This window comes from Vulpes lagopus, chromosome 9, assembly GCF_018345385.1.
Source record: "Vulpes lagopus strain Blue_001 chromosome 9, ASM1834538v1, whole genome shotgun sequence".
Taxonomy (NCBI): Eukaryota; Metazoa; Chordata; class Mammalia; order Carnivora; family Canidae; genus Vulpes; species Vulpes lagopus.
Window position 1 is genome coordinate 14723285 of NC_054832.1, and position 22765 is coordinate 14746049.

At 48.2% G+C, this 22765-nt stretch overlaps 1 protein-coding gene and 1 long non-coding RNA gene across 7 annotated transcripts in view; both read right to left on the reverse strand.

Annotated features, from left to right (window-relative positions):
* Nucleotides 1-22765, reverse strand: part of LOC121499032 — a 54551-nt gene that overhangs the window by 21060 nt on the left and 10726 nt on the right. For 4 of the 6 annotated variants that reach the window (XR_005989979.1, XR_005989982.1, XR_005989980.1 and 1 more), the window contains exons 2-3: nt 21670-21780; nt 17336-17593 (exon numbers count right to left, since the gene is read on the reverse strand). This is a non-coding gene — a long non-coding RNA (uncharacterized LOC121499032). Of the gene's footprint in view, nt 1-17335; nt 17594-19274; nt 21232-21669; nt 21781-22765 lie in introns of those variants that run through there. The other 2 variants (XR_005989978.1, XR_005989981.1) reach the window with 2 other exon arrangements.
* LOC121499030 (60S ribosomal protein L17-like) lies at nt 4538-7014 on the reverse strand. The gene has a single exon (XM_041769493.1). It carries the CDS (start codon nt 6515-6517, stop codon nt 5966-5968), a length of 552 nt encoding a protein of 183 aa, XP_041625427.1. The 5' UTR covers nt 6518-7014; the 3' UTR covers nt 4538-5965.

Genomic DNA, 22765 nt, shown 5'->3' on the forward strand with positions numbered 1-22765 from the left:
TCAAACACCAAGTTGTTTTGTTTCATTTTGTTTTTACCTATAAGACAGGTATAATAATAATAATTCTTACTTTACAAGGTGGCTGAGAGAGCCAAAGGAAACAGTGCGTGAGAAAACCCTTGGAAAAACGTAACAGACTATGTCAACACAAATCTGTATCGTGACTGCTCTTCCCTGCAGGAGCATGTTTCGTTCTGGTTGACATTGGTGGTTCACTGTGTGCCTTCCTCTCTTCCTTGCATCTATGAGGATGGTGTTTGGGTTGCGTAAAGAAATTCTGCTTTCCTCAAGCACCCTCCCTATAAGAAAAAAGTGCAAAGGAAAGAAATAGATTGGGTAGCAATGAAGAGGCGCATTTGGTTGCAAGTAAGGGAACTTCCCAACAAAGCAGTTTAAAGCATAAAGGATTCTGAGCGAGAAGTCCAAAGGGAAGCTGCTGCTTGATGTCACCAAGCAGGGCTGATATCTGCGCAGTGCTTTCATTTTTAAAAAACATTTTATTTATTTATTCATGAGAGACACACACAGAGAGAGAGAGAGAGAGAGGCAGAGACACAGGCAGAAGGAGAAGCAGGCTCCATGCAGGGAGCCCGATGTGGGACTCAAACCGGGGAATCCGGGATCACGTCCTGGGCCAAAGGTACACGCTCACCTGCCAAGCCACCCAAGCATCCCAAGTGCTTTTAAACTTTTCCTCATGCCCACAAGGTTTCTGCCACAGCCCCAACCATCACGTCCACATCCCAGCAGGAAGGAGGAGAAAGGAGAGAGACCTGCGGCAGGTGGACACTCACATCTCATTGGCTAAGCCACATGGCCACCCTAACTGCAAAGGAGTCTGGCAGGTAAGCTCTGAGCCTTCTGCTTCCTAGAATAGAGAAAGCACAGCCTGAAGAGCGTTGGCATGTGTGTTGAGTGAACTAACCTAGAGTACCTACCCCCCAGAATCCCTCAGAAAGAAGGAAAAGCTGAGTAGCCAGATGGCAGGAACTAACAGGCAGTTACCATCAGGTGCTGCTCCCTGAATCACTCAGCTCCTGCCACTTTTAGTTCTTGGGTCACAATTCATTTCCCAATGTCCCGTTTTCCAGTTTGAGACAAACAGCCACCCCTTGAAGGGGAGAATGCAGGAGACTTGACATGCAAGGCCCCAGTGTGGCATGCAGTGAGGGAAGGGGGGACCCCAAAAAGGAAATGCAGGGTCTGTCTGGGCAGATGACTAACAGTCCTCTTACGTTTCCCCTATTAGGGTGTGAGCTCCCCAGAAGTACCGAATCCCCTGACTTTCCCATCTGTGAATCTGCCCCTCTTCTCAGCCAAATGATGTGCTCACCAAATCCACCCCAACTGGAGTGACTTCATCCTTCAGCCTGCAGCACCAGCTCATTTTCTCCTCTCTGCTCTGATCTGTGTGGTTGTTATCTTCGTCCTCCTAGAGATCATGGGTCGGGAAGCCGGACAGACCAGGGATGGAATTTCAGCCCCACGAACCCTCTCTCTGTGGCTTTGCTCCAGATACCTTACATCGCTATGCCTCAGTTTTCCTATCTGCAAGATAGGAAGAAGTCAGTCAATCTCAGGAGGTTGCTATCAGAACTCAACCACGTGCTACATGGTGTGGGACACAAGGCAGGCGCTCCAATATCAACGGCCCCGTAGCATGTTTTCTGTAGGAATTTGAAGCCGTGAGAGTGCGATGGATAGCTCCCTTTATCCAACGCCCCAATAATTCCTGTTTGGATTCCTACCGATTGCAGGTTTGATACTCGAGGAGAGAGCAAAGTTCTAATCTTTCTAGCTCATCCTAAAAATAGTTAGATCTTCTCTGTACATTCTAACAGCTCAGCAATTCCCATCTAGGGAACTGGGAGATTGTGAAAGGCAATCTTTCTAAACTGGGGTCAAATGTTTTTCTTTACCCCAGAGTAACTCACAGAAGATGCACATGAAGAGAAAGCGCTGGCCTGGGAGTGGGGGGGGGGGGGGGTCTCTTCCCACCCAGGCTGGGATCTGGCGTCCGGAGCCTCAAGGGTGAGAGGCAAATGGTATGTTATTCATCCCAGGAAAAGGGGTATTTTTCTCATATTTCTTCATTCAACCGTTCAAGTTATCTGGAAGGCATTATCCCCAGCTCACAAACTGGTAAATGCAGCAAAGACAGAAGTAATTAAATGTGCTTGCCCCCAGAGATCTCATGGTAAAGCTATTTGTGGAAATATTCAAGCATTCGATAATAATAATAAATTCTATTATTTTTATTGAGCAGTTATTAGGTGCCACCCACAGTTCCAAAGCTTTGCGCGCATTGTTTCCTCTTCATCTTTACCTTAAACTAACCTCACGAGGTGATAACCTTATACCCATTCTGCTGATGAAAACATACGGGTGTACCAAGAGTGAAATAACTTACCTGGTCCCTGCAGAAACCATCAGGAAAGCTTTCCATCATCCCCGCCCCGCCCCCCCCCCCCCCCCGCCCCTCAGCACTGGGGGGGCATCTGACAGGTGAGCGGTCAGCAGTTGTCATAGAAACAGCAAAAGAACTCAAATCCAGTGTCACTTTGCTGCTGGCAAGCTAATAACACCCCCTGGACGAATCCTTCTCCATGTTTAAGCTGCTGTCTCCCTGAGAAGTTCTTTCCCACCAACTTTTCTGTGTAGCTACAACCTATCTGTCTTTCAAAGTCCAGCTCCACTGCTGCCCCATCAAGAGAACTTTCCAGAATCCCCCACCACCACCACACACACACACCACCTAGCTATGATCTTTCAAACTTCTGTTTGGCCATCTCTGTTGACCCTTGGGTTCTGCCAAAAGTTATAATGGGCTGTGTGTTTGGCTTATTGGTTTAATGAGTTTTCCTCCAAAGCAGAGATGATGCTTTGGTCAACTTTCTATCTCCAGGGCCTGGAGTTCATGTGTGGATTAAAGGGGTACTAAACCCCTTGTGCCTGGCTCATAGCAAGCCTTAGTGGGTGCTCGGCAACTACGGACAGAATGGAATTGAATGTGGAAGTTAACAAAATGGCAGTGTGAAGAGAAACTCTTGCGTCCCAGAGTGGAAGCACGTTGACGAGACGTCAGCAGGTGCTTCGAAGAAAGGCCAACAGGTTAGACAACCAGACCTTCTAAGATTTAACAATTAGACTGCCCTTCAACTTAACTAGCTGTGTCCTCTCAAGCAAGATTCCCCAGTTGCCGGATTCCCCAGTTGTCATCCAGAGTAGATGAAAAACAGAAGTCATATTATTATCTTGTGCAACTTTTGGGGAAAACCACAGCTTTGACTCCTATGGCTTCCACACCCTCTTCTGTCCTTCTCTCCCCATTCAACTTTTTCCTCCCATCCACAGGGAAAGCCAAATGTGCCTTGCTTTACAACTTATTTCATAAAAATCCAGGTTTACCAAGAGTATAAATCAGTTAGGAGTAATGATTTACTTTACCAGAAATCATTTACTTAAAAAAAAAAAAAGACTCTTTAATTGGCAAATTACCAACATGGAACATTGAAAGTGCACTTTAATTTTCAGAAACTCGATACATAAGTTTGTTTTTCCCAGAACACATGTCAGGTGCACTACAAAGTCAGTGAGGTGGAGTGAAGATGGAATATTTGGGGAGAAACTGAATAGGGAGGGCTACTGAGAATGTAGAACTTGACTCCTCCCCCAAAAAACCATCTGCAATGCCTCCTGAGCTGATTTTCACAAACTATGGGCCTTGAGCTGATCCACCAGAAGTAAAGAGTCCCCATAATTAAAAGAGTTTAACAAGTATACTTGCTCTGTCCTGCCTTTAAAGATCCTGGTTATTTAAGACTGTGAGGAATCCAGAAGTAAAGCAAGCTTGTTTCATTTTATATAATCCTATTATTACAGAATTTCTAAAAACAGACTGTAGAATTCCTTTCCAGAGGAGGTGAGCTTGAGAAAGACTAAATAAAGTGAAGTGGGTAAGAGCCTGGTGTCTGCGGCCAGACAGCCTGGGTCTGGATCCCAGCAGTGCCCCTCACTCTCTGTGTGACATAAGCACGCCACTCTACCCATGCTCTGTGCTTTCATTTCCTCATCTGGAAAATGTGGATGATAAGAGGACCTACCTCAATAGGGCGGATGTGAGAACTTAAAATACATAAAATCCTTGGAACGGATCTCTATATACAGTAGGGGCCCAATAAATATCCATTATTTAGAAGGTAAGGCCCACATATTATCCAACAGCACGAAGACTCGGTTATTAAACATCTCAGAACATTGTTCTTGATTAGCCCCAAATTTCTGGGGGGACAGTAAAATATAATCTAACTATACTAGGAAAACCCAGACAAGAAAAGATGGGGTGTAAGGAAGACATGACCAGATCTAGGTAGTGATTCATGATGACCCCAAAACAGTGGAGAAGAGAATGGAAGTGGTCCAAGGCTCTTGGTTTCTAGCACGGCCGGTGCAGGAGAACCGCTGAGGGCAAAGCCCAGTCACACCTGGTGCATGCTTGGGGTCTGAGACAAGACACCTCACCTCTCTGTGCCTGCGAATAAGAACAGCACCAACCTTTTAGAATTCTTGTGAGGATTACATGAACAATTAGGTGAACCGTGTCCAGCTTCTAGCAAGTACAGTTTAGCCCTGATCATTCTAGTCTTACAACGGTGATGTCTGTGTTTTTGCTTTTAGTTTAGTTTTTTTTTTTTTTTTTTTTTTTTTTTTTTTTTTTTTTAGTTTAGTTCAGTTTTTGTTTTTGTGGAAACACATAGCCTCATCAACTCTTAGAGTTTGAAAAGGGTCCACAGGAATATCTTTATTTTGCTGACAAAGAAACGAGGCCCCAGGTGGGGGAAAAAGTCCTTTTCCTTAGGTCGCATGGCAAGTGAGAGGTGAAAGGAAGGAACAAACTTCACTCTGTGAGGTGCAGAAAAAAATGGGTAACCCTTCTCTGACTGCACCCTTCTCTGATTGCACAGTCTCCCCGGGAGGAAGTGGGTCTCTAGACAGAGGCGTGGGAATGGCAGGAAGTGGGCAGGCATTCCGATTTCCGGAGAGCAGAGGAGAGCCAGCCGGTGGGAAAAATGATCCCAAATCAAACGACCCCATGAACACTGCTGATGGTCACGGCGGTGCAAGATGCCTGTCCATGAGCAAATGGGGAAAAAAATAACTGTGATTGGCTCATGCACCTTGCAGTCCTGCCCCTGAAGCACATTTATCATCAACAGCTCGCCTGATTTTATCCTATGGTAGGTGCCACTCTCCTTATTTTTAAAGATTTTTCAGAGAAGGTAAGGACAAGCTGGTAAGTAGCTCGGTGAGGACCCAAAGGCAGTGATGCCTGACTCCCACTGCTGACCCAGTGCCACCCACCCCACATGTGGGAGACCTTAGCTCTAATACTTGGATTTAACACAGATTTGAACAGTCTTCCAAGCCGCAAGACAGTCCTCCTGCGATGTCCCTGCAGCTTGTGTCTCCATCTCACCCCCTCTGAGGGACCTTCTCTGACCAGCCTGTCCATTGAGCCATCCCAGCTTCTCTGGACTCCTCTAGGGCTTGCTGTCCGTGTCCTCATGGGCACCTGTCAATCACCGGCTGGTTCCAGAAAGGCTCAGCGTCTGTCTCATCCTCTCGTGGTTCAAACTGCGGTTTAGGTAGCAGTCCCTATGCGCCTACTGTGTGCCCGGCTCCGTGTCAGATAACTTCCACACTCAGACTCCCGTGATCCCTACAACCAGGCAAGGGTGCAGGGTCTGTGGTCCTCCTATTGCCAAGGAGAGAACAGAAGCTCTGAGGCCTGAAATAAGGGGCCGTATGTGTTTTCTCTTGTGGCCTTTAGAAAGTACCACAACCTCGGTAGCTTACAGCACATAAATTCTATTATCTTATCATTTTGTAGATCCAAAAGTCTGACCTGGCTCTTTTTATTTTTTTTTTAATTTTTATTTTTTGCATTTATTCTATGCAGAATTTACTACCGGGCCATAAGTTTTTGTTTCTTCAGTTTCTTCTGGGATATCTTTTTCTTCTGTGTAACCTCCCCTTCTGGTTTAGGAACAATCTGCTCTTTTTCAGTAAGAATCATCTCGCTGTGGCAGGGAGAGCTCATGTGTGGATTAATCCGGCCATGAGCCCTATAGGTTCTATGTCGCATCTTGGGGGCTTTGACCACCTGGATGTGCACAGTGACCAGAGAATCTACATCTAAACCCTTACGTTCAGCATTACTCTCCGCATTTTTAAGCACGTGTAGTAAAAATTCAGCACTCTTCTTGGGCCACCGACCCTGCATCCAGCCCCACTGTTTGGCCTGCGCACACCTACCAACTCCACCATTGTAGCGATGGAATGGCACACGCTGCTTCTGCAAAGTGACATCTTTCAGATACTTGGTGGCTCTTCGGATATGCATACCCTTGATGGCCTGGGCAGTTTCACGCGTGTTCTTAAAGTGAACAAGAAGATTTGGACCTCTCGACTTGCGTGATTTTGTAGGGTTTTCTGGGTCCAGCAAGTAGCGAACCATCTCCAGAGGTTACCTCAGGCCGCTCAGGGGAAGAGCAACCCGGATCTCATGGAGTTAAATTCGAGGTGTCAGCAGAGCTGCAATCCTTTCTGGAGGCTCCAGGGGAGAATCCATCTTCTCACCCTTTTCCAGCTGCTTGTGGCTTTCCCATTCCTTGGCTCATGGCCCCTTCCTCCAGGTCCAAAGCCAGATCCTTCTCACATTGCACATCTCTGATCCTTCTTCTCTCTTGGCAGCTCTCCCTCCAACCACAGCCGGGAAAGGTCTTTCACTTTTAAGAGCTCATATGGAGAGATTGGGCCCATCAGGATAATCCAGGGTAGTCTCCTCATCTCAAATGTCATAGTCTTGATCGTGTCTGCAATCCTGTCCCTTTCCCCACATAGGGTAATACCCTCACAGGTTCCAGGGATTTAAGGGTGGGCGTCTTGGCAGGCCTTCCTCCTGGCGGCCACCTTTGCCTGGGACCCCGTCGCTAACAGGTACAGGAGCCCCGATCCCTGCCAGCCCTAGCTCATTTCCATCTGGCATTCACTCCTGGCTCTATTCCATTCTCCCAAGAGTGACACCAAGTCAGCAAAGTTTATGCATGCAACTGAACACCTTCACTAATTAACTGATTAATTAACTAATCCATGTATGAAGAGTCTGACCAAGTCAGGCTACTCCGTAGAATAACAAACAGAGGAGATCGATGGAAAGAGCACAGACTTTGAAGCTATGAAGCATTGGATTCAAGCTCTGGTTCTCCCATGAAGACACGATCTTGGGAAAATCACTCTACCTTTCTCCACCTGTACAGATGAGAGTGGTAATCCTATAGGGTTGTGGGGGATTTGAATGATATAAAAGCCCTTGCATTGTGCCTGACACCCAGGAAACATGGAATAGAAGCTATCATTACACAGGCTACTCCTACGCCATGACGCCCATTGGAAGAATAGACCACAGGGAAGGCGGATCGGCCCTCTGGATGTGATGAGCACTACCTCAGAGCCAATAAGAAAGACTTATGACGTGTGGCGGTCAAGGAGAATGGGAACCCGGGGTTTCATTGGCTTGAGGGCGGAGGAGCCTGGAATCTCATTGGACAAGGAGAATAAGGTTATGAGGTCACCTCGGTCCCAAGGGGGCACGTGGTACAGACCTGAGGCATCCCTACCTTAGGCCCAAGATTTGAGGCTGTTCCTTTTCCCCAGGCCTGAATGTTTAGAATCAGGTGGGTAGGTTGCAGCCTCAGTTAAGCATCTGAGTCTCTGTTTCTGCCTCCCTGACATGGGATGATAGTCCTGTTTATCTATTCATTCTCTATGAGGATGATACAATCCTCACAACAGCCCTAAAAGGTAGATAGTGTGGTCCCCATTTTAGAAATGAGGAACTGAACCTCAGGCAAAAACCCTATTCCTATTAGCTTGCACAGCTGGTGGGGTCATGCTGCTGCTGCCGCCGCTACTGCTGAGAACTATAGCAAGCAACTCCCCGTGTGGCCCTTGGGAAAATTCTATAAGCTGTCCTGTGTCTCGGATGTGCTAGTGGTGGCACTGGACTGGGCTTGATTGTCATCGCCGTGGTCCCTTTCAATAGCCAGAGTAATCCTTAAATCTTGATCACCCCTGTGCACTTCCCCATGCTTCCAGTTGCCCTCAGAGAAAATCCAAAGCCAATTCTGAGGCCCTCAATGCCGTATAAGACCAGCTCAGCCGCCTCGTTGGCCACAAGGCTCCAGCCTCCTCTCCTGGGATCCGCCCGTGAGCTCCCACCTCAGGGCCTTTGCTCTTGCTCTCCTGTCTGTGCAGTGCACTGTCCCCCATACATCAGCAGGGACCCCGTCCTCGCCTCCTCCCAGTCTCTGCTCTAGTCTCACGCTCCTCCACGACCACCCTTTATAAGATAGCACATTCTGTGTCCTCATCCGGTTCGATTGCCCGTCTAAACAAGCACCCCCACCTGACCAATCAGGATGATGCATCACTTGGCTTATCGTCTTGTCTCTTTCCCCTGGAATATGAGCATTTGCTGCTGGAGCCCCACTGCCGAGAATGGGGCTAGGCACACAGTAGGCGCTCTGTGCATATTTGTTGCACCAGAGAATGATCTCCTCGGCTCCTCTGCATCCCGGGCAGAGAAAGCAGCAAGCTGGGCAAAGTGGGAAGGGGAGCAGAGGGGGAGCAGAGCCATTCTGAAGGAGGAACTGCCCGGGCTGCTGACAGCTGCCCGTGGGTGCCCCTAGCAGGGCACAGCTGGGTGCATATGCTCATCTTCCCCCTTCTCCTCCCCAAAGTGCAAGAGCAACCCAGAGCCACCGAGAGCTGAGCCCAGTCCCAGAGCCGGCTAAGAGAACTGAAAGCCAAACCTAGAGTCTTCAGGGTTGAAGCAAACCCTCGAGTCTCGGTTTGCTGACCCGCTGCTTTATTTAGGACAAAAAAGATGAAACAAAGGAGGGGACGAGAAGTTCATCCCAAGGAAAGGAAACTCGGGCCTACCAGGGTATTGATGATAAGCAGAACAGTGGGTGTACTCACCCTTATGGACTTATGGGGTTTACCCCAGAGGGTGTAAATGAAGACAGGGCCGCTTAGAGATGGGGGGGGGCTGCTGCCGAAGCTCCTGGAAGACGGGGAGGAGACACTGAAAGGGTGATGGGAAGAGTCCATGGAGGAGCAGAGCCAAAGAGGCGAGCCTCTCCTGCCCACTGGTCCCTGCCAGGACCCTCCGTGGCTGAGCTCCACCAGAAGCCAGGACAAGGGAGCAGGGGACGCGGTCAGCAGGGTCAGCCGGTAGGGCACGGAGGCGGTCAGGGACATACTCTGTGAACCGCGGAGAAGGGGCAGCCCTTGGCGGGGAGCAGGCCACAGACAAGGCCCTCGGTCCCTATTCGCTGAAGGTTGCCAGGTGTCCCCAGCCCAACACCCAGCATCCTCTGCAAACTTCTCAGTCTCCAATGCTCCCCACAAGCACCAAAGCCTTGGTATGCGTAGGAAAAGCTTTCATCAAAAATAAAATAAAAATAAAAATAAAAAATTTAAAAAAAAAGAAAAAGAAAAGCCTTCATCCACACATACACAAGCTCCTGTGCAACTCTCACGCACACACACATACAGCACATACACAACTCTCACACGTACACCGACACACTCACACGCGCACACACACCTATACACGCGTATATGCTCAGTCTCATGCACGCATATGACACACACTCGTGCTCAGGGGCGCACCCTCACAGATACACATGAACATTCACACACCTATGCACACTCTCACATGGTCACACAACACATGTGCACCTTCACACACACAGACACACAAATGCAAAGACATGCACATCTGTATGCATCCTCACACACGAGACACATCCACACCTCCACAAACAGACCCACACAGCTGAGCATGGGCTCATAGCCTGTGTTCACTACGTTCTCAGAACACCCCATGAGTAACCTCGCCCTTGTCTCTCTCTCCCCAGACTGGGAGCAACCCGAAGGCAGGGGCCGCGGCTCGTTATTGTTGGATGTGTTAATACGAACTTGGCACGTGAGTGCAATGATGGGGGTGGCACGGGAGGCCGCTCCTCCTGAGCGCCCACTATGTGCTGCGCACATCTGAGGGCCTTTACACTCATGGTGTCACTGTCTCCCCATGAAGTGGGCATGGGTGTCCCTGTTCTTCAGATATGAAAAATGAGACCCCGAAAGGTTGACAGCTTTTCCCAAGAGAACTCAAGTCGTGAGGGGCAGAGCCGAATGCAAACCCCCTGCCTCCCAACAGACACGGTGCTTGGGTGTCTGAGCCCAGCTCAGGTTTGCAGGGCGGAGAGGTCAGCGACTAGAGGCCACAGGGAACTCGCCCTGCGTCTCCACGTGGGGGTCAATGGTTAGGAGCCTGGCTCTGAACATCCTGTGTCTCCAATCCAGAATCACTCAGGGTAAAATGGGATTGCCCTGAGACAAGCCTGTGGGAGGGCTGAGGAGTGGAGAACAGGCCTCCTGCTGCCCTGGGTCACGGTGACTGCGTGCTGAGCCGGGGGGAGCCCGTCAGCACCTACCCGGGGCCGCACAAGCTCATCAGCGGCAAGTGCTTTACTTCTGTGTCCGCACCTTGGAGGGAGACTGGCAACCTAGGCAGAGTGCAGGATTTGTGGAAACCCACCTACTCCAAATTCAGAAAATGAACCCAGAAAGAACACTGCCTTGATGGTGCAACTCTTGTTTGCCTACCATTTGACTTCTAGCAGGAAGTATTTTTAAAGGGTATTTTTCTCCTTTGCTGGCCAGTTCCTCATTGAGAAATTCTCTTTTGTGACACTTGGACATCTCAGCTCCCAAAGTGATGATGGGACTTTTTTTTTTTAAATTTCCACTTCTAGGTTTGGATTCACTTCTTCATTCATCTGGAAGAGCAGAGAGGATTTCCAAATGCTTACAGAATGTCTCTTCCGAGCACCAAAAACTGGCCTGTCCCCAGACCCTGTCACTTCTTACAACCGTGTGGCACAAGATGGGATGTCTCCACCTCCTCTTCCTCTCCCCTGACCCCTACTCACGCACCCTGCACAGTTTATCAGCACCCTCCACATCCCACCATACGTTATGAAGCAACATGATAAAATCTCCTGTTAGATTTGGTAAGAAATAGAATGTAACCCGATGGTGAAACCTTAATGGGCTTCAGAACTGAACGGGAACATGCTGAAGCTGGACACTTCCTTACTCCCTGCCCTTGGAGACCAAGAAAGCCGAAACTGTCATCCCTTCTGGCTGCCCAGCAGCAGGGTTCCCTCTGATGCCTTAGGCTGCATGAGAATTTGCCCATCACCAATCTACCAGGCCCCCCTGGGCTTCCATCCTTTCGGTGATCACAGGGTATGAGCTCCTGCTTACTCTGCTAGCCTCGCCTGATGCTCCTGCACTCAGACTCTATGTTGGGCAGCACCAGGCTCCTGCTATGCTTTCCGTAGGCTGTTCTACCTTTGGCTCACAGTATTTTCTATGCCTGGGATACCTTTCCCCCTCAGGTTTTATCCAGTAAGATCCTCCTTATGCTACACTCACACTGAGCATCATTTCCCAAGCCCCAAGCTACACAGCACCCCCTTGGAACCTCCAAGCTTCCCTCTGCCCTGACCTTCACCACCTTGTGTTGAGAACATCTGCCCTCTGGTCTACCTCTTAGTTCTGAGTTCTGGGAAGACAGAGGAACCACGTCTGGTTTCATCCTGATGCCCAGAGCCCAGCACAGGGAAGGGTGTATTATCACAGAGGAGTACTTTGTAGAAGCTGGCTCAATACCCTTCATTCGCCTTCATCCTCTAAATGGGCGCGTGAATTGGCCCAACCTGGGCTCAGAGAAAACAGGAGCCTAGAGATAAGTACAAAGTGACTGAGTTCCCTAACCCCCCCAGGTGTTGGGTGAGAAACAGCAAGCAGCCCAGATGGGAGCCCCAAGAAGCTGTCAGTGGTGGGACTCCCCAGGGCAAGATGATTCCAGGAGGGAAGCAGGTGACCCTGTGTGGTTGAGGTTTCATGGGTGGTTCCAGGAAAGCCCTAGGGCAAGTACTTCTAAGTTATCTTTATTTCTACAGCTTTCTTTATAATCATAAAGGTTCTGTTCTAGCAGGACCTGTGTCCATCATCCAATTAATTTCATATCAACTCTATGAGATCAGTATCATTGTCCCCATTGATGAATAAGGAAATTTAAGTAGAGAAAAATTAAGTTGCCCAAGATCACACATCTCAGAAATTGTAGAAGTAGAATCCAAACTCAATTCTGCTTGGCCACATGGCCCTTTCTGTTACCCAAAGAGTTGAATTTCCTAATTGAATAAGAGAAAAATTCTCCAAACAGGAACCAGGAGAAATGCCATGTGACTTTGGCCTGGTCATAATCACTCTGGTTCTTGATTTCCTCATCATTTCCCTGTAAGTGTACACTTAGCTCAAGGCACATTTAACATCACCTCCTCTGTAGAACTGCTCCTGACCACTCCATGTTATAGTTGACAGCTAACCAATCCTTCCTTTGTGCTCCCACCAGCGTCTCTGTCCCAGCACCTACGCATCAGTCAGCTATCACTGTGTAACAAACCACTCCCAAACTCAATGGCTTCAAATCAGGGATCAGAAAACATTTTCTTCAAAGCCTTAGTCTCTTGTCACAACTACTCAGCTGTCTTTATAGCTCAAAGAAACTGTAAGCAATACATAACTAAATGGGTACATCTATATTCTAATAAAACTTTTTTACAAAAAGTGGTAGCTTGCTGGGCCACAAGCCATAACTGGCTAATCCATGCTTTGAGCAATAAGTGTTTATCATTGTTCATGAGTCTATGAGTTGGCCAAACCAATCTACTCATCTGGACCAGGCTCAGCTGATCTTGCCTGAGCTCATCATGCATCTGTGTTCAGCTGTCCAGATGCCCAGGGGGTTAGTTGGTTTAGATGCTCATATGCATACCTGGTAGTTGGCCTGCTATCAGCAAAGGTAATAGAGATGACTGAGCCATGAGTCTCTTGTCATCAAGGAAGCTATCCTGGGTTTGTCCTCCTAGAAGCTCTGCAAAATCCCTAGAGATGGGGGAAGCACACAAGGTCAGTTGAGGCCTAAGTTCAGAATTGGCACACCACTACTTCCACCACATTTCATTTGACAAAGCATATCACAAGACAAGCCCAGGTCCCAGGGGTAAGAAAATAGCTTCAGCTTCTTAAGAGGAGAAACTAGAAACTCACATCACCAAGAGTGTGACTACAGCATGAACCAAGGAATTGTGACTATTTCAACCATAGGTGCACCTGTATGTGTTATATACATGTCTCCCTCTCTTTGGACTATAGGCCCCTTAGAGATGGGTTTCCATATCTTATTCATCTTTGTGTTTCCAGTTTGTATCACAGGGCTTGGAACACATCTATTTCACCTTAAGAGCCCTCAAACCCATCCATCTCTGTCATCACCTCCCCTCTGGTCCAAGGTATTGTCAGCTCCCACCTGGCCCACTGCCACTGCCTCCTGACTCTGACTGCTGGGGGTAGGGAGAGATGGTTAACATTTACTAGACATTGGGAAAGAGTTTATATCCATTGGAGCCAGAAAACAAGGCAAGTGCAGAAGAACACCAAGCACTTGGGAGGGAGAGTTGGAGGCCTCTATTAATACAGGGAAATAGGGCAGAAAAGGAAGTTTGAGGATGCTGGTGCTCTAGTCATGACTCTGCTCAGTGTTTGGACCTGGTGCAGGTCCTATCAGGACACCTGAGATCAACAGTGGTAGGAAAGTTCAAGAACTTACAGAGAACCCACATGGCCAGCCAGAAGCAACATGGCATTAGCATTGAAATCAACACCCAGCTCTGCCTCCTTACTTTACAGATAACTTAACCTTTCCATGCCTCATTTCATCATCCACAAGATAGAAATAAAAACAAATAACTCCCTCTTATCATAAATATAAAACTCAAAATCAAAGAGTTTATGTAAAGGATGTTGTAATGAGACCTGCCACTCATGGTGTGTCGGGACACATTTTACATGCTGTACAGCTCATCCACTCCCCACCAAGACCTCAGAAGTCAGGCACTGCTATTATCCCCAGTTTACAGATGAGGAAGCAGAAGCTCAGAAATATTTAATAACTTGCCCAAGTTTGCACAGCTAGCAGGACATGGATCTGGAATTTGAGTTCCCTCTTTTGTTCCAGAGCCTATGCTTGTTATTACTCGGCACGCTCAACAAACTCCAGGGGAGATTACTATTAAGGCTCTCAGGGCTCCCCAAGGTCAGGCACGCCTTCCTCTTCCCTTCCTGTCTGTGTGTGCCTGGCCAAATGGCAAAAGAGAGACCCATGTCCCATGCTTGCCTCTGCTACTTCTTCACCCCTTGACCTTGAACAAGCAAGGTCACCTGGAACTCAGTGATTACTCTTTCCATAAAATGGGTCTGATAATTCATGCCACCCTAACAGATCATCACAGGGAATAAGACCAACATGACCACACATGGCAAGTTACCCAGCAATGCCTAAGTCGAAAGGGCTATGGGACAAAGCACTTCCAGCTGAATGAACATGACACCAAAAGCTCAGCGCTCAATGAGGGGCTAGCTCCAGTGGAGTGGACCACCCTTGCCCAGAGGCCAGCTTGTTTGTGCAGTGATCGACTCATGTTGAAACTCAAGAGTCTGCATCTGCCTTCAGACCAAGCCCAGACGCCACTTTCCTCTTCGCTTCACTGGCTTCAGGTTGGTTTTTTTCTTTAAAAAAAAAAAAAAAAAGTTTGGCAAGGGATGTTTCCCAAAAATTTTAAGTGGTTTGATTTTTTTCTTTCTTTTTCTTGATTTTTTTTTTCTTTGATTGCATGCAACTTCAAACAATGGCGTCATTTACAGGCTCCAGGCGGCCTCCCGCCATGGGTCCCATGGTGAGCTTTGCTGTCTAAATCATTGGCTGCTGCCATTCTGACCCTGAAACCACAGCTCTCCTCTGAGGTTGGGTCACGTGGCATCTGAGGGCTCCGTAGCCTTGAAGTGAAGTACGGGCCAGCTAGAACTCAGATTTTCTATTTTAAACTCATCCGTTGTTATTCTATGTCCAGTGGTACATTTTTCTCTTTCTTCCCAATGAGTCTCCAAGATTCTCAATGTTAAGCTCCATGGGTATAACCCTCCTCCCACTCTCAATTCCTTATTCTGGGAGATGTTATAAATAAAGTTGGCCATAGTCTGCCGCCCTTAGATGTGTTTCGTGTTTATAACATGGGTTTTCTACCATCCTGGATTCCTGGAATTAGGACACTTTATGTTAAGACAATATTTTGGAGGGATCCCTGGGTGGCGCAGCGGTTTGGCGCCTGCCTTTGGCCCAGGGCGCGATCCTGGAGACCTGGGATCGAATCCCACGTCGGGCTCCCGGTGCATGGAGCCTGCTTCTCCCTCTGCCTGTGTCTCTGCCTCTCTCTCTCTCTCTCTGTGACTATCATAAATAAATAAAAATTAAAAAAAAAAAAGACAATATTTTGGAGAGGAGATACCTTCAACCCTAGAAGTCATTTACACTGGAGGATGAATTGGCCTTTTTTTTTTTAACAGATCTGAAAGCAGTTGCTAGATGGAGAAGGTGGAAAGAACAAGACTTCTAGGAGTTACAAGTGGAGCGAAATACCAAAGGGTGGGAAAGGGGTAGGAACAGGATTGTCACACACTGAAAATGAACTTCACCTCTGTCATGAATTTACTCTGTGCTGGGACCATGCCAAAGATTTACTCTGAAAGGAGGTTATCATCAAAGAGACCTCCATACTGTGTCTGGGATTTATCTTTATTTATATTATCTAACAAATTTTATATAACACATTTCTGGGTCAGGAGGGGCTGTGTCTTTACATATGTAAACTCATTTAATCCTCCCAACAACCATGTTAGATAAGTATTATTACGATCCCCATGTGACAGATGGGGAAACTGAAGCACAGAAAAATTGAGTCATTTGCAGGACGTCCCACAGCTTCTGAGGGGCAGGGCTGGAATTCAAATCCAGGCAGTCTGGCCCCAAAGTCCATGCCATTAACATCTAAGCTGTAAACGCAAAGGGACATAAAACCATTGGTATGATTTTATTTTCTTTTGGGGGTAAGTAAATGAGTAAGCTCTTGTGATGAGTAAGTCATTTCGCCATTCAACTTGAAAGGCATCATCAAGACTGTCAGAACCGGTAACCAGAGAGTGGCTTATGAAATTGACGGCGACATTGATTAATTCATCTTCTTGACTCATTCAACAGGTATTACCAAGCACCCTCTATGCCTTTGGCTGGACACTGAGTAGACAATCATTAGTAAGACGGTCAGGGCCTTGCCTGCTCAGAGCTTACCATCTGGATGACACTCAGGCCCCAAGTGATAATTGCAATATGGATGGCAAGTGGCAGGTGGCAGGTGTGGGCCAGCCTGCTATAGGAGTCCCAGGATGCAGAGGGCAAGGTCTAGAGAAATGAAACCTATGCTGAGCTCTCACAAATGAGCAGGAGTTAGCCAGATGACAAGGGAGGGGCAGAGTGAACCAAACAGCAAGAGCACATACAAAGTCCCAGTAATGATGGAGAACAGGATGGTTGGGAAAACAGAAAGTTGAGTGAGGCTGGTGTGGCAGGGGGGTGTGAGGAGAGGGTGAGGGCTGAAGGTGGACAGACAGCGGGGCCGGATGCCACAGGGCCATGTGCCCTCCTGCCCCCGTGCAGAGTTGAGGCTTATCCTGAGGTCAAAGGGAAATAAATCCAGGGAGGCACGAGGGGTCTTTAAGGCAGGGAGGACCAGGGGCAGATGTGAGCAGGAGAGGACCTGCAGGCAGTGGTGGCTTCCAGTGACCGCAGGGAGCAAAAGACACATCTCTACCCCTAAGCTGGGCCTCTAGATCTGTGGGTTGATTACAGAAAACTGGGCCTGACCACCATAAGTTAAATATAACAGTTTACCTCAGATGTCCCGCTTCTCCTTGAAACAATACAGACTTGGCAGAGAAAACACGCCCATAAAAGAAACCAGCTCCGGTAATGAGAGAAGCCAAACTAAAGAGTCTGTATGATTGCAGACTAGAAAATCTGTGTATCTGGTTAACTTTCATTTCCCTGCGCCCCATCAGGCAGGACCAAAGTGAAGACCAATGGGGTCACAGTCATGGTCTGGAAACTAGACCCCACCAGGGCCAGTCGAAGCCTCCGTCCCCCCCTCTCAGATTCAAGGAGGTGTTGGCATGCTTCCTGTGCACAAGACAGTGCTCCCCTTCATCCACTCATGTCATTCACCTTCCCTTTGCCACTCACCTTGTGTCCCGGTCACATCCCTAGTGGCCTCCATCGAGGGCTCCTCACGCTGCTGGGATTTCCCAGGCTCTTGCTTCCCATCCACCGAGCCAGCCCGCTGTCTAGCCCGCTCTCTTCTATACGGTCAGGCAGATGGTTTTGGAAACTCTTTGACACAGTCACAAAGCTGAGCGAACCTTAGATCCCTGGGAACCTGCAGGCACAGCCAGTCCATTTCCCTGTTGAGCTTATCTTGACTGCTTGCTGGAAAGCCGAGCACTGGAGACACAGGCATGAATGAGACCCATCTCTGCCCTTGAAGGGAGCCTAGCCCCTCCCTTTAGAAGACTTCTTAAAGCCTGACGCCCAAGCATTGGCACCAGTAGAACATCACCAGGGGATGGTCGGGGAGGAGGCCCTCCAGGAAGAGGATGCACTCAAGGTCCAGTCTTGGCCTGCTCCAGCGTGAGGGCGAATCTCCCCACTTAGTGCAAAAGAGAGCCCTGGGGCTCTGCTCCATCTTGAGTTGAGAGAGTAACAGCAACAGTGAGGACAATAGTAACTTACTATGTTCTAGACCAGCTCCATCCAATAGAGTTTTCCGTGATGCTGGAAACATCGTATAATCTGTGCTGTCCAATACACCAGCCACTAGCCCCATGTGTGCATTTGCAATGTGGCTAGTGCGACTGATGAACTGAATTTTTTAGTTTAAGTTCATTTAAATAGCCACATGCGACCAGAGGGTGCTGTATTAGACGGCACAGTACAAGGTATTGTGCTAAGTACTTGATGGGTAATAAATTAATACTAACAAAGAGCAATGAGCTAAGCATGATTATCATGTTCATTCTAGGAATGTAGAGACTGAGGTCCAGAGAGGTTAGATAATTTATCCAAGTCACTTAGTAAGTGTAGAGACAAGATACAAATCCCCAAGACTGGGGAGCCCGGGGTGGCTCAGCGGTTTAGCACCACCTTCAGCCCAGGGTATGATCCTGGAGTCCCGGGATCGAGTCCCATGTCGGGCTCCCTGCATGGAGCCTGCTGTTCCCTCTGCCTGTGTCTCTGCCTCTCTCTTTCTCTATCATGAATAAATAAATAAAATCTTTTTAAAAAATTATTTTAAAAAAAATCCTCAAGATTAAGCCTGAAAAGAAGAAACAGTTCCCTCATTGTTCATTCATTCATTCGCTCACTCTAGAAGCACAGAGTTGTGCCCATCGTGAATCCTGGCCCGTGCTATGCGGTGGGGATATAGACATAAATAGGATGGGGCCCTTGGCCAGAGGGAGAAGACCATCTAAAGAGGGAGACAATCCCTTCTTGGCCTCTTGTCTAAGATCAAATATAAAGAAGGAGACAGACAGACTAAAGGAAACCTTCACATCAAGAGACAACTGCCATGTTCAAGGTCAGCTCACAGTGCTGGGGAGCCCTCAGCTGGGACTGTTAACCCAGCATAGGGACGTTGGGACTCTCGAAGACAAGCAGGATTTCTATATTCACAAACAGAAGCCCCAGCCAGGTGCTCTCATTCCTTTCCAGGCCCCCCCTCCCCAGGATGAGGACCTCTTGAGAGGACAGAGGTAGACAGACCCAGGGAGGTGGGGATAAGGTCACCCCTGCCTTATGAAGCTCATGGGACACCCAGCAACTGAAAACCTCCTGTGACATGCCCTCAGTTGTCCAAATTGCCCACTGGTAAACCATTCAGACTGTGGCTTCCAGAGCTTTCCAAGATTTGCATCTTCCGGAGCCTAACCTAGCACTCGATAATAGGTCTGCAATGAAGGTGTGTTTAGTGTCAAGTGCCAGCTCCACCACACAGTGGTCTGGTGACCCGAGGCAAGCTTTTTGTAGCTTTCTGAGCCTCAGCTTCCTTATCTGAAAAACATAGAGAACAATATTTATTTTCCAGGTTTGTTATGAGGATTAAATGCGTATGAAGCCCCTGATATTCTGAAGGCCATTAGTAGATGGCTACTATTATTATGAAGATTATTGTTGATTAAAGCTAAAAGTAGACCGTGTCCCCTTGCTCCCCAACACTTCCCCCAGAGTACTGAGGCAAAGGAGAAAATCCAGAGTGTGGAAAGTGGCTGAGTGTGCTGAGACCTGGGGTCCTTTCTGAACCCGATCACTGATTTGTGTAAAATTGGATGGCTCCTAACCCCACCCTGGGTCTCAGTTTCCTCATCTGTAAAATGATACTACTAGCCCAGACCTGGCGATCTTCCCAGCAAATGCCTAAAGGAATGGGGCGAGGATAAAATAAAAATGAGCCAAGGGAACCTAATGTCAAAGTGTCTACCATTCAGTTGCTGCTGACAGTGCCAGATGGGAACATGGACTTACTTTTACCAGGTTTTCTGATTTTCAACAGAAGCTAGACATCTGGAATTTTTGTTTAAAAAAAAAAAAAACACAGCAACAACTTAAATTATTTTTAAATTATGTATTTTTTTTAAAAAGATAACTATTTCAAACTTTCAAACACCATAAAGTTAAACATAGCGGGTCTTCAAGCCAGGGCTAATCCAGTGGCTGGCATTTTAGCCTCCGCAGACCAGATAACCTCTGGGCACCTCTCGGTCCTGATGGGCAGCAACTCTGCCCCCAGGCCCCACCTCAACTCCATTGCCCCCTTTGCCTGTTTCTGAGAAAACACATCTTTCAGGTCCCCTTTTCAGTTCCTTCCCCCACGTGCGTCACAAACCTATAAGGCCTCAGACGATGCCCCGTTGGGGCCCAAGACTCCTAGAACCATACAGAAATGCGTCCTAGCAAGTTCTCCTTGCATTTCCAGAAGCCCCTGTACCTCTCAGTTCCTGGTTCTACTTTGTGACGACTGATTTCCTACACTGACCTCATTCTCCACTTCACCAAATGGAAAGGGTTGATGAAATCATCATTTCAGCCCCAATGTGGCGGAGCAGGTGTGAAAACCAAGGCTGAGCTGACAGCCAGAGCATCTTAAGAGCCATCAACATGCCAGGCACTGTTGAAAGCCTGCGGTAGGCGAGCACCTACTTAATCTTTGTGGCGAACCCATAAGGTATGTGCTATTATCATCATTCTGTAGGTGAGGGCAGAGGTTCCAAGAGGATGAATGTCATTCATCCTGCTCAGGGTTGACCAGCTGGAAAGTGGCACCGCTGAGACCCAGGCGGTCTGGCTCCAGACCCCTTATGCTGAAATGCATGGTCAGCCTCCTCCTAACCCTTCACAGGCTCCCCAGCACAATCAGGAGGAAGTCCAGCCCTGCTTGCCGGCATCATGTCTCCCCCTCTTCATGGGATCATGTGTGCCTCTGCACCCTTGTATATTCTGACCTCTCTAAGATCCTGATTGGCGAGTACTGGAACTGACCCTTCAAGATATCCCCTCTGTGAAGTCATCCTGGGCTTCCTACATCTGCGTAGCATGTATGTCTCATCATTGCAAGCCTCCCATTGAACAAGCACTGCACTGTGTGTTTGTCTCCCCCACGGGACTAGAAACTCCCTGAGGGCAGAGCTAGGGCTTACTCATTTAATCCTGACAACACAGCAGGCTTAATACACGCTGTCCAAGGTGGCCTACTCTGAATCCCTCCTCTTGTCCTGCCTGCACTTCTTGCATATTGGGGTTAGCCTAACCCCAGAGGAGCCCAGATACCATGGCTGGGAGACATGGCCATTGCATCCACCAATGGTGTCACCCTGTATCAGTTTACCAGGACTGTCACAACAAAGGATCACAGACTGGGTGGCGTAAGCAACAGAAATTTATTTTCTCACACTTCTAGAGGTTAGAAGTCCAAGATCAAGGTGTTGGCAGGAGGGTTTCCTCTGAGGCCTCCCTCCTGGCTTTAGATGCCATCTTCTGGTGTCTCCATGGTTTTCCTTCTGTGTGTGTCTGTGTCCTAGACTCCTCTTCATATAAGGACATTAGTCAGGTTGGATTGGGACCCATCCTGATGACTTCGTTTTACTTTAATGACCTCTTTAAAGGCCCTATCTCCAAAAACAGTCACATTCTGAAGTTAAGACTTCAACATCTGGATTGGGGGGTGGGGTGGGACACAATTCAGGCCATAACAGACCTCAATTTCCCTCCTTCCTGCTTCCCAAGGTAACCTACATGCAGCTAGAATCATTTAAGATCAGTCTGGGAGAGCCGTTCATGGGCTTCCAGCCCAAACTTTGCATTTCACAAATGGGAACACTGAACCTTATAGAGGGAAAATAGCTTGCCACTAAAATCATCCAGCAAATTATGTCAAAGCTTCCGACTACTGGCCCACGAGTCTTCCTGTGACCCCCACACCCATTTATAAACACCATTTTTGCTATTTTGAGAACCCCTCTCACCTGCAGAGCAGAAGGTAGGCTGATGGGAGACAGGAGCAGATTTCCTGCCAGTCACTCTCCTCCCTGGTCCTGCTCAGTGAAGGCCAAGTTTCTAAAGTTGCTCCCAGCCACCTGTGAGGGGTGCACAAAATGCCCTGGTCACTCAACTTGACCTCAGAGCTCCCAGAAGGGGTATTTGATTAAAATATCAAGCATTTGATTTTTCTCCTTCCAGTTCAGAGAGTGTCCACTTAAAGGGCCCTCTTGCCACCCCACATGCCTCCCAGGACCTGAGAGCCACCACCATTGCCCTGGAGGCCTGTGGAGCAGCACCTGCACCCCTTGTCCTATATCCACTTTAAGCTTGCAGAGGCCAGGCCAGGGCAGCTCACGTCTGTCTAGTCCAGGCCTCTTCAGAGCAACCCTCAGTGCTTCTACACTGGGACAACCCAAAGGCCTCCACAGTTTCACATGCCTGCAAAAGAAAGTTGGTCCTCCCCCAACTGCTTGGGTTCAAATACTTTCTCTAGCCTCTTCTAGCTATGCAATTGCACAAAAGTTAAATAGCCTCTCTGGGGGTTGGTGGAGGTGTGATAGCAAGACTTTCCTTATAGAATTTTGTATATTAAATTCACTCATATGTGTACAGCACACAGAGTAGTGCCTGCATATATTAAGTCCTACGTAAGTATTTGTTAAATTCATATATACGTGCTCTCCACTCTACCCAACACACCCAACACAACAACGACAAGCGTTCTCAAGAACCTGCGATGTGTAAAGCACAGTTCCTGGCAGGAAAGGCTTATGGTTACAGGTGAACTTGATAAGGGCCTTGAAGGTTAGGGAGAAATTCCTGGGGCATAGGGGAAGCTCTGTAGAAATCCAAGTAAAGGGAGAATCATGAGTAGGGTCAGGGTGGCTGAAGAGCCCATGGTGTTGGGCAGATACTGGGTGTGGCTAAGGCTCTGAGCAGAAGGGGAGGTTGTAGAACCAGAGGCTGAAAGGACAAGAGACCAAATCTTGGCGAAGTGGGATGCTGGGGAAACAGGCCTCAGGGATGCAGAGCACTTAGTCCAGGAATGCACCATGCATGTGCCCCTCGCTGGGCCTTGCT

Coding starts and splice junctions, on each gene's coding strand:
- LOC121499030 (XM_041769493.1), bottom strand. CDS start 6,517: ATGGTTCGCTACTTGCTGGACCCAGAAAACCCTACAAAATCACGCAAG.